This window comes from Plasmodium sp. gorilla clade G2 (assembly GCF_900097015.1).
Source record: "Plasmodium sp. gorilla clade G2 genome assembly, chromosome: 11".
In the NCBI taxonomy this organism is placed as follows: domain Eukaryota; phylum Apicomplexa; class Aconoidasida; order Haemosporida; family Plasmodiidae; genus Plasmodium; species Plasmodium adleri (nom. inval.).
Window position 1 is genome coordinate 338,721 of NC_041703.1, and position 11,280 is coordinate 350,000.

General features: G+C 18.8%; 6 protein-coding genes across 6 annotated transcripts in view; 2 read left to right on the forward strand and 4 right to left on the reverse strand.

The window, feature by feature from the left end:
- Positions 1-189: 189 nt before the first annotated feature.
- PADL01_1108800 (mitochondrial ribosomal protein L11 precursor, putative) lies at positions 190-1,165 on the reverse strand (the record flags this gene model as incomplete). The annotated part of the gene is made up of 5 exons (XM_028682539.1): positions 190-335; positions 442-523; positions 600-711; positions 795-894; positions 1,078-1,165. The coding sequence occupies 5 exons, from the start codon at positions 1,163-1,165 to the stop codon at positions 190-192; spliced, it is 528 nt and encodes a 175-aa protein (XP_028538807.1).
- A 1,309-nt stretch (positions 1,166-2,474) lies between these two features.
- On the forward strand, positions 2,475-4,169 carry PADL01_1108900 (actin-like protein, putative; the record flags this gene model as incomplete). Its single annotated transcript, XM_028682540.1, has 4 exons — positions 2,475-2,511; positions 2,682-3,616; positions 3,820-3,963; positions 4,149-4,169. 4 exons carry the CDS (start codon positions 2,475-2,477, stop codon positions 4,167-4,169), a joined length of 1,137 nt encoding a protein of 378 aa, XP_028538808.1.
- Positions 4,170-4,278: 109 nt separating this feature from the next.
- PADL01_1109000 (conserved Plasmodium protein, unknown function) lies at positions 4,279-5,525 on the reverse strand (the record flags this gene model as incomplete). Its single annotated transcript, XM_028682541.1, has 7 exons — positions 4,279-4,323; positions 4,500-4,625; positions 4,726-4,785; positions 4,874-4,952; positions 5,053-5,187; positions 5,287-5,385; positions 5,464-5,525. The coding sequence occupies 7 exons, from the start codon at positions 5,523-5,525 to the stop codon at positions 4,279-4,281; spliced, it is 606 nt and encodes a 201-aa protein (XP_028538809.1).
- A 453-nt stretch (positions 5,526-5,978) lies between these two features.
- PADL01_1109100 (ES2 protein, putative) lies at positions 5,979-7,682 on the reverse strand (the record flags this gene model as incomplete). The annotated part of the gene is made up of 1 exon (XM_028682542.1): positions 5,979-7,682. The coding sequence occupies one exon, from the start codon at positions 7,680-7,682 to the stop codon at positions 5,979-5,981; it is 1,704 nt and encodes a 567-aa protein (XP_028538810.1).
- A 912-nt stretch (positions 7,683-8,594) lies between these two features.
- PADL01_1109200 (tRNA m5C-methyltransferase, putative) lies at positions 8,595-10,226 on the forward strand (the record flags this gene model as incomplete). Its single annotated transcript, XM_028682543.1, has 1 exon — positions 8,595-10,226. One exon carries the CDS (start codon positions 8,595-8,597, stop codon positions 10,224-10,226), a length of 1,632 nt encoding a protein of 543 aa, XP_028538811.1.
- A 479-nt stretch (positions 10,227-10,705) lies between these two features.
- PADL01_1109300 (replication factor C subunit 5, putative) overlaps positions 10,706-11,280 on the reverse strand; it is a gene marked incomplete at both ends in the record, with an annotated part of 1,050 nt that continues 475 nt past the window's right edge. The window contains one exon of the mRNA XM_028682544.1: positions 10,706-11,280. This exon is cut by the window's right edge and continues 475 nt beyond it. Within this exon, the coding sequence (XP_028538812.1) occupies positions 10,706-11,280 (575 nt within the window).

Genomic DNA, 11,280 nt, shown 5'->3' on the forward strand with positions numbered 1-11,280 from the left:
ATGTATTTATATATAAACTAATAAATATATAAGCATGCATATTATTATGCTCGCCTGATTAAGTATACATATATATATATAAATACATATATATAATATATATAAATGAATTACAAAAAAAAAAAAAAAAGAGAAAAAAAAATTGATATATATATATATATATATATATATATATATATATATATTATTTCATTTTTTAGATCTTTTTTGTTGTTTATTCCTAGTTCTAATGTCTTTTTTTATATTATCCAACTTATTAACATCAACAAAATACTTTTTCTTTTCTTCATCATTTAATTCTTTGCAAACCTTTATCCCCATGCTGTTGCATGTCCCTTTAAATAAAAATAAAAATAAAAATTATTTATTAAAAAAAATAAAAAAGTATATATGTATTTATATATATATATATATATATATATATATATATTTTTCCCGTACCAATAATATATTTACATATACTCTTTAAGGATAAATTTATCAAAGGGGGATCCATACGCTTACACTTGGCAATATGAAAAACCTGCAAAATTAAATAATAACATTTAAAAGAAATAAACAAAAATATATGTAATAATTCAACCATAAAAATATATTACTTCAGCTAGTGTTATGGAACCAACAGTATTATGTTTTGCCATAGAACTAAACATAGGAACTCTAGCACATCTTCTAATAAACCACACAACAGTAGGTGTTCTTAAATAAAATCTATACGTTCTGAAAAAATATATATATATATATATATATATATATATAAACATATGTTTATATTTATTTATTAGTTAATTTACCTATCGTTCAAAGGTTCTAATGTAACTTGTATTGGTACATTTTTCGCTATACATTTAGTTCTATCATTAAATTCCTTAAAAAAGGTCATCATATTTATACCTGATACAAACAAAATATATATTTTAAAATGAATAATAAAGGAAAAGAAAAATATACATACATACATACATACATACATACATACATACATACATACATACATACATACATACATACATACATACATACATACATACATACATACATATATATATATATATATATATATATATATGTATATACCTAATGGTCCCAGTGTTTGTCCAATGCTTGCACTTGGTTTTGCTGTACCAGACAAAACGATCATATTAAATCTTCCTATTCTAGACATTTTTCATTTTTGCATTTATTTATAAATAAATATTTTTATGTGAAAATATACATATATGTTTATGGGCTCATAAATATATAAGCTACATAAAAAAGTAACAGTATTATATTTTTTTATATATTACAAAATAATTTTATATATATATATATGTATACATATTATATCTTCATATAAAATATTATTCAAAATTATTCCTTTGAGAAAAAAAAAAAAAAATTAAATAAAATTTAAGCATATATTTATATATACAAACATATATATGTATTTCTTCATAGTTTTTTTTTTTTTTTTTGTTTTTCTACAATGTAGCCTTAATTTCGGTACAGTTTTATTCATTATGAATTATGTTTTGCTACTTGATCTTTTATATGTTCATTATATATCATTATGACTTATTATATATTTATTTTTTAATTATTATATATGAAAATATATTTTTCTACTCAGTTTTGAAATGCTTAAAAGAAAAAATATTTTATTACATTTTTACTGTTTATCTTTTTTTTATTTTTATTTATTTATTTATTATTTTTTTTTTTTTTTTTGTTACATATATAATATATATATATTATGTTTATATAATTTTGTTATGATGCATTTACATGTGCAATATCATTCATTTATGTACTATACTGTGTAAATATTTTTCTCAAATATTAAGACTTTCAAATAAAAATGTGTATTATATATATATGTCATTTCTTTATTTGCTATTTTTTTTTTAATATATTATACATATATATATATGTATATATATATTTCCACAAAAATTTATGTTACATATTGAAATGATATACGAATATGGTTATGAATTAAAAAGGAGTCAATGTATGTAATTTTTTTTTTTTTTTTTTTTTTTTTTTTTTTGGTTAATGGTTAATTTTCAGTTTCTCCATATATTTTTTATTTTTTTTATTTTTTCATATCTTTTATATACTGTTTTTTTTTTCTTTTCTTGTATGGTTTTCTTTAATATTAATCACAAAGTTTAATTTGTTTTATTTTATTTTTTTTTTTTTTTTTTTTTTTTTTTTGTTAGTTATTTTACATGTTATACACAAAGTGAGTATAACTATTTATTCAAAAGGAAACATTTAAATATAAATATATATAAGACTCAATATCACTTTATTTATTTATTTTTTTTTTTTTTTCAAGTGTTATCTCAAAATATATTATAAATTGTACATTTATATATATTATTACATGGACAAGTAAATGGTGTATTGTACATAAAAGTCATTATAATTAAAATATATATATATATATATATATATTTATATATAATAAACCAAAGACATAATTATATATGGAGAACAAGACAATAGTAATTGATAACGGTTCAGGTAATAAAAAATAAAATAAAATTAAATTAAATTAAATAAAATAAAATATGTATATTATCATGTGAAAAAGAAAACTTTATTTTTCTTATTTGATTTTATGAATTCTCCCCTGATTAACTTAAAATGTATTATAAATATATATATATATATATATATTTTTTTTATTATAGGATATATAAAGGCGGGAGTAAATTCAAGCGAAGAGCCATCCATTGTGTTTCCAACTATTGTAGGAATTGAAAGGAATGATGAAAGTAAAAGGATATATACAGGTGATGAAGCATTTTTTCATGAATCGAATTTATCTATTTATCGTCCTATTGATCATGGACATATAAGTGACTGGGATAAAGCTCAAAAGATTTGGGAGTATACATTAAATTGTGTAGATCCTAGTAAGAGTATTAAAGACATATTATTAACAGAACCTCCTCTATGTTCTATATCTCATCGAAAAAAAATGGGAGAAATGTTTTTTGAATATTTCGATACTTCTAATCTTAATTTATCTGTTTCTGGATTAATGTCTTTATATGCATCTGGATTAACTACTGGTCTTGTTTTAGATATAGGAGAAGGTCTTACACAATGTCTACCAGTTTTTGATGGTTATATTGAAAAAAATTCTATTATTCGTTCAGATTTTGGTGGAGAAGAATTAAGTATGTTTTTGCAAAAACTTATATGTGATATCGGTTATAATATGACAACAACAAAATGTTTAGAATATGTAAAAAATATTAAAGAGACCATATGTTTTTGCTCTTTAAACCCATCAGAAGATCAATTAAGAACTGATCTATCTGAAACATATACATTACCTGATGGAGAAGTTTTAAGAGATGGATATGATTCTATAGAAATATCCCATGAACGTTTTTATGTCGCTGAAGCTTTATTTAATCCACAATTATGTCAAAGAGATAATCTAAGTATAATTGATATCATTTGGAAATCCATTTTATCATGCCCAATGGAAAATCGAAAAATATTATCTAGCTCTATAGTACTTTCAGGAGGTTCTACTTTATTTCCTAATCTAGTTGAACGTATAGAAACAGAAGTAAGAAATAATGCTCCTGAAAACGCCCGTTCGATGGTCAAGGTAATAAATATTAAATATATGACCACTCACATAAAACATATATATATATATAATAAATAAGATTTATGCTGACAATCTCTACATTTTGTGATAATAAATAATGATACATACATATATACATGTATATATATATTTATATATATTTATATATATTTATATATATTTATATATATTTATGTTTATTTTTTTATCCTTTATTATAGGTTCATGCTTACGAAAACAGAGCTATTATGGCATGGTGTGGGGCACAAATTTTTTCACAGGCTGAATTGAGAGAAGCACAAAGAGGAGTATGGATATCAAAAGAAGAATATGAAGAAATAGGAAGCAACATTTTCTTAACAAAGGCAAGAAAAAAAAAAAAAAAAAAAAAAAAAAAAAAAAAAAAAAATTGGATATAAGTGTGCATATTAGTCTAACTTCATTTTTATTGGCATATTGTGTAATATATTTTTAAGTTCAATGTATTCTTCTGAACCACCCAATGATTATTATATTATATATATCATATTATATTTTTTATTATTTATAGGCATCCCTAAAACTTACTTAAACATGTTAGAGAGTTCAACATGGATTTTATATATTCCTTCATTTTATTTATATTATTTTTCTTTTTTTTTTTTTTTTTGTGGTTTATTATATTTCATCAAAATGATTTTTTATTTTTTAATGTAATTTTTATCTTTCCTTTTAATTTTTTTTTGCTAAAATAAAAAATATATGTACATATATATATATATATATATATATATTATTTATAATAATATAGTCATTTGTCTTTTTTTTTTTTTTGTTTTTTCTTTTTTTTTTTTTTTTTTCTTTTTTTTGTCATTGATTTAATTTCTTTGTTTCATTTCATTATTTGTAAACATTTTCTAACTTGTTCTTTTATAATATTTTCAATTTTTAAATTATAAACTCCTTTTTGTGTTTTTGTAGAAACCAAATGATGCAAATTTTTTGCAACTTGATGTATTTTTTTGTCTCTCATGGTGTTATCATATTGCTGATAAGTAAGAACAATAAAATGGATATTATGATATATATATATATATGTTAATATTAAAAAAAATTGAATATTTGAATTTTTTTGTAATTTTTCTGACCAATTGTTTTTTTTTTCTCTCTTCAAGTCCAATCATCATATTATTTCTTTGTTCCTTAACCTTAATTTAAAAGAAATAAATAAATTAACAAAATATCATATGTATATATAATATATATATATATATTTTTTTTTTTTCAATTTCTCACATAATTATCCATTTCAAGTATTTGCATTTTCCTCTTAAAATAATCATGTATATATTTCCTTGAATAGTATCCTCGAAAACTTCATATATTAAAAAAAAAAAAAAAAAAAAAAAAAAAGCGAAAAAATTATTAAATAAGGATTTCTATATATATTATATATTCAAGATTTATTATTTTACATCTTTTGTATTTTGGTAGCGTTGTCAGACAAATACAAAATAGCTTGCTCCTCTAATTTTGCTTTCTTCATCTTTTTTAATAAAAATTTACAGCGTAACATTTGTATTTGATTTTTCATATATTTGATGTAATATCTAAATAATGTTATAATTATATATATATATATATATATATATATTTATTTATTTATTTATTTTATATGTCTTATGAATTCCTATGTTTTAATTTTTTACTTAAAAATTAAATATTTTTTTCTAACAACAAAACCTCTATAACATTTCTGTATTAATATTGCTGCCTGAATTTCTTTTTCTTTATTTTGTTTTTTTTCTCTATCTCAAGGAAAAAAATAAATTAACAAATATATATATATATATATATATATATTATATTCCTTTTATTTTTATTACCTCACAAGGGTTTTATACTCAAGAGTAATATTATTATAATTGTATAAATTTATAAGATTCATCGTAATTTTTTTTTACATATTACAAATTTATAAAATTAGAAAGTTCACACAATGTAAAGTTTTTAAAATAAGAAAAAAAAAAAAAAAAAAAAAAAAAAACATATATATATAAATAAATATATATATATATATATATATATATATATGTCCATTTACATGATACAAAAAATTTCTACGTAAAAAATATATACATATGAAATATTTTCACATTTATACTAAAAATTAAAATATATATATATATATATATGTACAAATCATAAATGCACACATAAATATTTATATAAAATTTATTTATCCATTTTTTTTTTTTATCATTTATTTTTTATTTTTTATAATGTCTATATAAATTATATACATAGACATATTATCAAAAAAAAAAAAAACAAATTAATAAGTAATTGTATACATATATGTCCAAATTATATATTTTGATTAAATTGATTATATTATTATTTACTTTTTTTTTTTTTTAAGTACTTGTGATGCTAGTGATGATTTTCTAGCTAGCTCACTTAATCTTTTTTGACTATAGCTTGAGAGTATAGAATTTTTGAATGATGATGATGAAATATGAGAAGTAAAATTTTTATTTATTAAAAAGTTGATATTTTTTTTTTTTAAAATATCTTTATTATATTTAATATTTTTCCTACTATTTTGTAATTTTTCAGCAACTAATTCTCGATTATTAATTTTTTGAAAATTAAATTCTTTTTGTATAGATCCTACATCATCATTATTATGATGATCACTATTATAATTATAATCATCATTTTTATCATCATTCTTATCATCATCATATTTTTGTGGATGTACTAATTTAGGTGTGCATAGAATTTTTCCCCATGTTATGATTGGACTTTGATCAACACCTTTTCCTGCTTGTATTAAAGGTGTGTTTACATATTCATAGTTATTATTATTTTTTAATAAATTAAATTTTCCTTGTTCAATCATTTGTTCTTCTTTCCTATCTTTTTCTCTGTTTAATATTTTTTGTTCTCTAATATCATCAATACGATTAATTTGTTTTTTTATATCATTATTGTATTCATCATTAAAACGTGTGTTATGATAATATATTGTAGGTTTATCATTTTTAATAAAATCTATATTACTTATTTTATAGTTGGAAGAAAACATCATAGAATATTCTTGTTGATCTGCTTTGTTTGTATTTATTATATTATGTCGTATACCTTTTTTTGTATATTCTTCTATCATATCCATTTTTAAATTATGTTTGTTTCTTTTATCAAGAGAAAAAAAGTTTTTTTCAATATTTTTATTTTTCATATTTCTTAATAAATATTCAAAGGATTTATTATCTTCAGAAGTATATTTTTTTTGAAATTCACTTAAGCTTATATTTAAATTGATTTTATGTTTTTTCCCATTTGGTAATATAACTTCTTTGTACTTTTTTTTTTTTTTAATATATTCTTCATCACTATGAGGATAACTCACTAGGCTATAATTTTCGTCTTCCCCAAAATATTTTAACAAATGTATATTATTCTCACTATTATTATTATTATTATTATCACTATTGTTTTTATTATTGTCACTATTGTTTTTATTATTGTCACTATTGTTTTTATTATTATCACTATTGTTTTTATTATTATTATTTTTTTTTTTTTTTTTTGATTTTTTTATATATTCAGAATGATCACTAATATTATCCACATTATTAGAAAAATGATATGATTCAATATCACTGTTAAATGTATTTTCACTTATATCATTTATTTTATTTTTTATTTCATTATTTTTATACATGTCTTGTTTTAATCTTAACTTTTCCATTTCAGGAAAAAACTTTTTTTCAATTAAATATTCTAGGGTATTTAAATAATCTTCTTCTTGTAATACTACATGTTTATTATTTTTTTTCTCATCAAAAAAATAGCTAGATTCATATTCTACAATATCATTATTTTCATATATAAGTATTTTTTCATTCTTTTTATTTTCTACAACACTTAAAGATGTTTTATTATTCACATTAGCTAGTTCATATTTTTTATCATCATATTTGTTATTTTTAACCTTTTTATTTTTCTTATTTTTTAATGTATTATAATCCTCATTCTTTTTATCTACATATCTGCTATCTTCATCCCTCGAAAAGTTTATGGATGAAGTATCACTCATCCTTCCAAATTTAAATTCATTTAAAATATTGATATTGACAACTTTTTACTTAACATATAAATAAATAAATAAATATATATATATAAAGATAAGACATAAAAAAAATATATATATATATATCTTAATGTTCTCTTTTTATATGATATAAAAAAAATAAAATTTAACCACTACAATAAAATATCATATATAAATATGATATATGATATATTATACATTTGTTAGTTCTTTATTTAACAATTATATATATATAATATATATATATATATATATATTTAATAATAACAATGTTATAATTTCTCAGTTATTATTTTTTTTTCTTTTAAAATTATTAAGGTATTATCAATATATGAAATAAATAAATCAATATATACAAATATATATATATATATATATATATATATAAATTCATATATTATTTAAAAAAAATTATATAAATACAGATTAATATTTATATTTATTCCATTATGTTAATCAAATTTTTTCTTTTAAATTGTCATATAATATAAAAGTATATATTTTAATAAAAAAACAAAAATTTTACATATATATATTTTTTATAGTATATATGGGACCCGTTCCTTATTTATTGCATATATATATTATATATGTATATAATAATATATATAATTATATAATAACGTCATTTTATATATAATAAAATAAATTATGGTTTATTGTTATATATATATATATATATATATATATATATATATATATATTTTTTTTTTTTTTTTAAGGATACGATTATATATATTTTTATTATGTTAAAAAATTTATTTATAATTTTAACAAAATAAGATTTAAAAAAAAAAAAAATACCTACCTTTTTTACAATAACTTTATATATATATATATATATATATATATATATATATATATATATTTTTAAATGTTATAATATTCGAATAAAATATGAAATGTAGTGGTCGAGTAGGTTATTACTTAAACTTAAAAAAAGAATATGGAGAACGTGCTGAGATGCTACTAAAAAGGTTAGAAGAAGATAAAATGATACAAGGAGGATTTATAACAAGTTTTATACAAACAGATTATATTAATATTACGAAAATATTATTATATCTGATGAAATGTAATAAAGTGATAACATGTTTTGATGGTTTATATGTAGATAAGGAGTATCAAAAATATTTTGTTTTATATGAAAATGATTTATATAATAATATATGTCAAGTGAATAAGACAAATCATATAAAGGATGAAAAAAGTAATATAATTATGAATAATAATATTTTATATAATAATATAACAAGTGATGATAAAATTAATAAAAATATACATAATGATATCACAAAAAATGAAACAAGAAATGTTGCACAGGAAAATATAGATATTATAAATCATATTAATTATAATAATAACAAAGAAAATGTTTTTTATAATAATATTGATGATAAAAATATTGATTATAAAAAAATAAATATACAAGAATCGGAGTTATTGAATATAAACGATATAATAAAATATGACGGAAGTGTTGAAAATGTGGAAAAAATTATATATTATTTAAATCCATGTTCTATATTGTGTGCTTATTTTCTTGATATCAAATATAATGAAAATGTTTTAGATATGTGTGCTTCTCCAGGTGGCAAGTCTTTATATATAGTCAATAAATTATTTGGATATAGTATATCACCTTTGAACAGAATAAAAAATGTGGAAATGATATATGCAGACATGATAGATAAAAATGTAAATATTAATAAAAATAATAATGATAATAATAATAATAATGATAATTTTCCTAATAATTATCATCATAATATTTATAATGAGACTAAAAAGTTTGTTGTGCAAATTGACTGCTGTATGGATGTAGTGAATTATAATAAAATAAATAGAGAGGGTTTTCTTGTAATTAATGAATACAATAAAGTAAGATATGAGCGCTTAAAAAAAGTATTAAATAAATATATACCTAGCGATTTAATAAATAGATGTAGTAATATACATGTAACAAATTATAATGGTTTAAATATTAATTCATTTATGAGATTTCCAAAATTTCATAAAATTTTATTAGATGTACCATGTTCTACTGATGAACATATAATTAAACAAGGAACAAAAGAATTAAATAAATGGTCTATTCATGTTATTAAAAATAATTCAGATATACAATTACAATTACTTATTAATGCTTTCAATTTATTACATACAGGTGGTGTTATTATCTATTCGACATGTGCTTTGTCATATCATGAAAATGATTATGTTATAGAAAAATTTCTTAAAAAATATAAAAACAATATCCAAATTATAGATTTTATACAGGAAGAGTATGAAAAGAAAATATCACAATATTTATCAAATTCTATAAATAATAAAACCAACCATAATCATAATATAGATAGTGATAATAATAATAATAATAATAATAATAAATCTTATCAATATATAAATCATTGTAAGGAAAATACTTTTTTTTTAAAGTTCTTTGAAAAAACTACCTATGGATATATTTCTTTACCTGACCGATCTCCCTTTGGTATTTTGTATATATGTAAAATTAAAAAAATTTAAATATTTTATAATTACACATTTAAATGTTATATATAAATATAATTTGAAATATATTATAATATCACCATAAAATGTTGTACAAATAAATATATAAATATATATATATATATATATATATATATTTTTATTTTTCATGTGTAATTTTAATTTTTTGTCACACATATGGGTATATGTTGTGGGGAGGAAAAAAAAAAAAAAAAAAAAAAAAAAAAACAAATAAATAAATAAATAATTATATAGTATATAAAATTAAAATATAATATGTTAAAATACATTTACATTCATCATTTTTTAAGAATTGATAAATTGAATTATAAATATTGTATTCTATATGTATTTATCACTAAGAAAAATTTAAATGTAACTATGAATACACATAAATAAATAAATAAATATATATATATATATATATATATATATATATATATATATATGTTCTTCCTTTTTCTTGTCATGCTATGTTTTATTTTATTTCCTTTTTATTTTCCATGTAAATTATATTTCACTATGGCCGTATTTGCGTTTACAATAAAAGCTATGAGAGAGACACTCTTATCATATGAAGCTTCAGAAAGATAAGAAAAATGGGAACAAAGTTTAAGAAAATAATACTTGAGTTTAGCATCATATTTTCCTCTTAATAAATATTTAATTGTGGTTTCAAAAATAAAATTCACAGGTATTTGACAAGTTATAAGACTTTGTATTTTGGTAACACATTCTTTCATTTTTATTTGTGTAGGATTAATAAAAACAAAATCACATAATTCATTTATATAAGAAGCAGCTACAGATAAACTTTCATGAGGTTTAGAAGAATTAGCATATACAGACATTTCTAATGCCATAATACATTTTCTTAAATTTCTTCCATGGGTATTTATTAATGTTTGAAAATATTCAAATGTACTAAATGAAGGAGATACATTTTCATTTTTACAAATATTTTGTAAAACTGAATAAATTTCTTCTTCGCTTGGTAGTGGTACACGTATACATATACATCTACTTTTTAAAGGTTCAATAATCTTAGATAAATGTTCTAAATGTAATA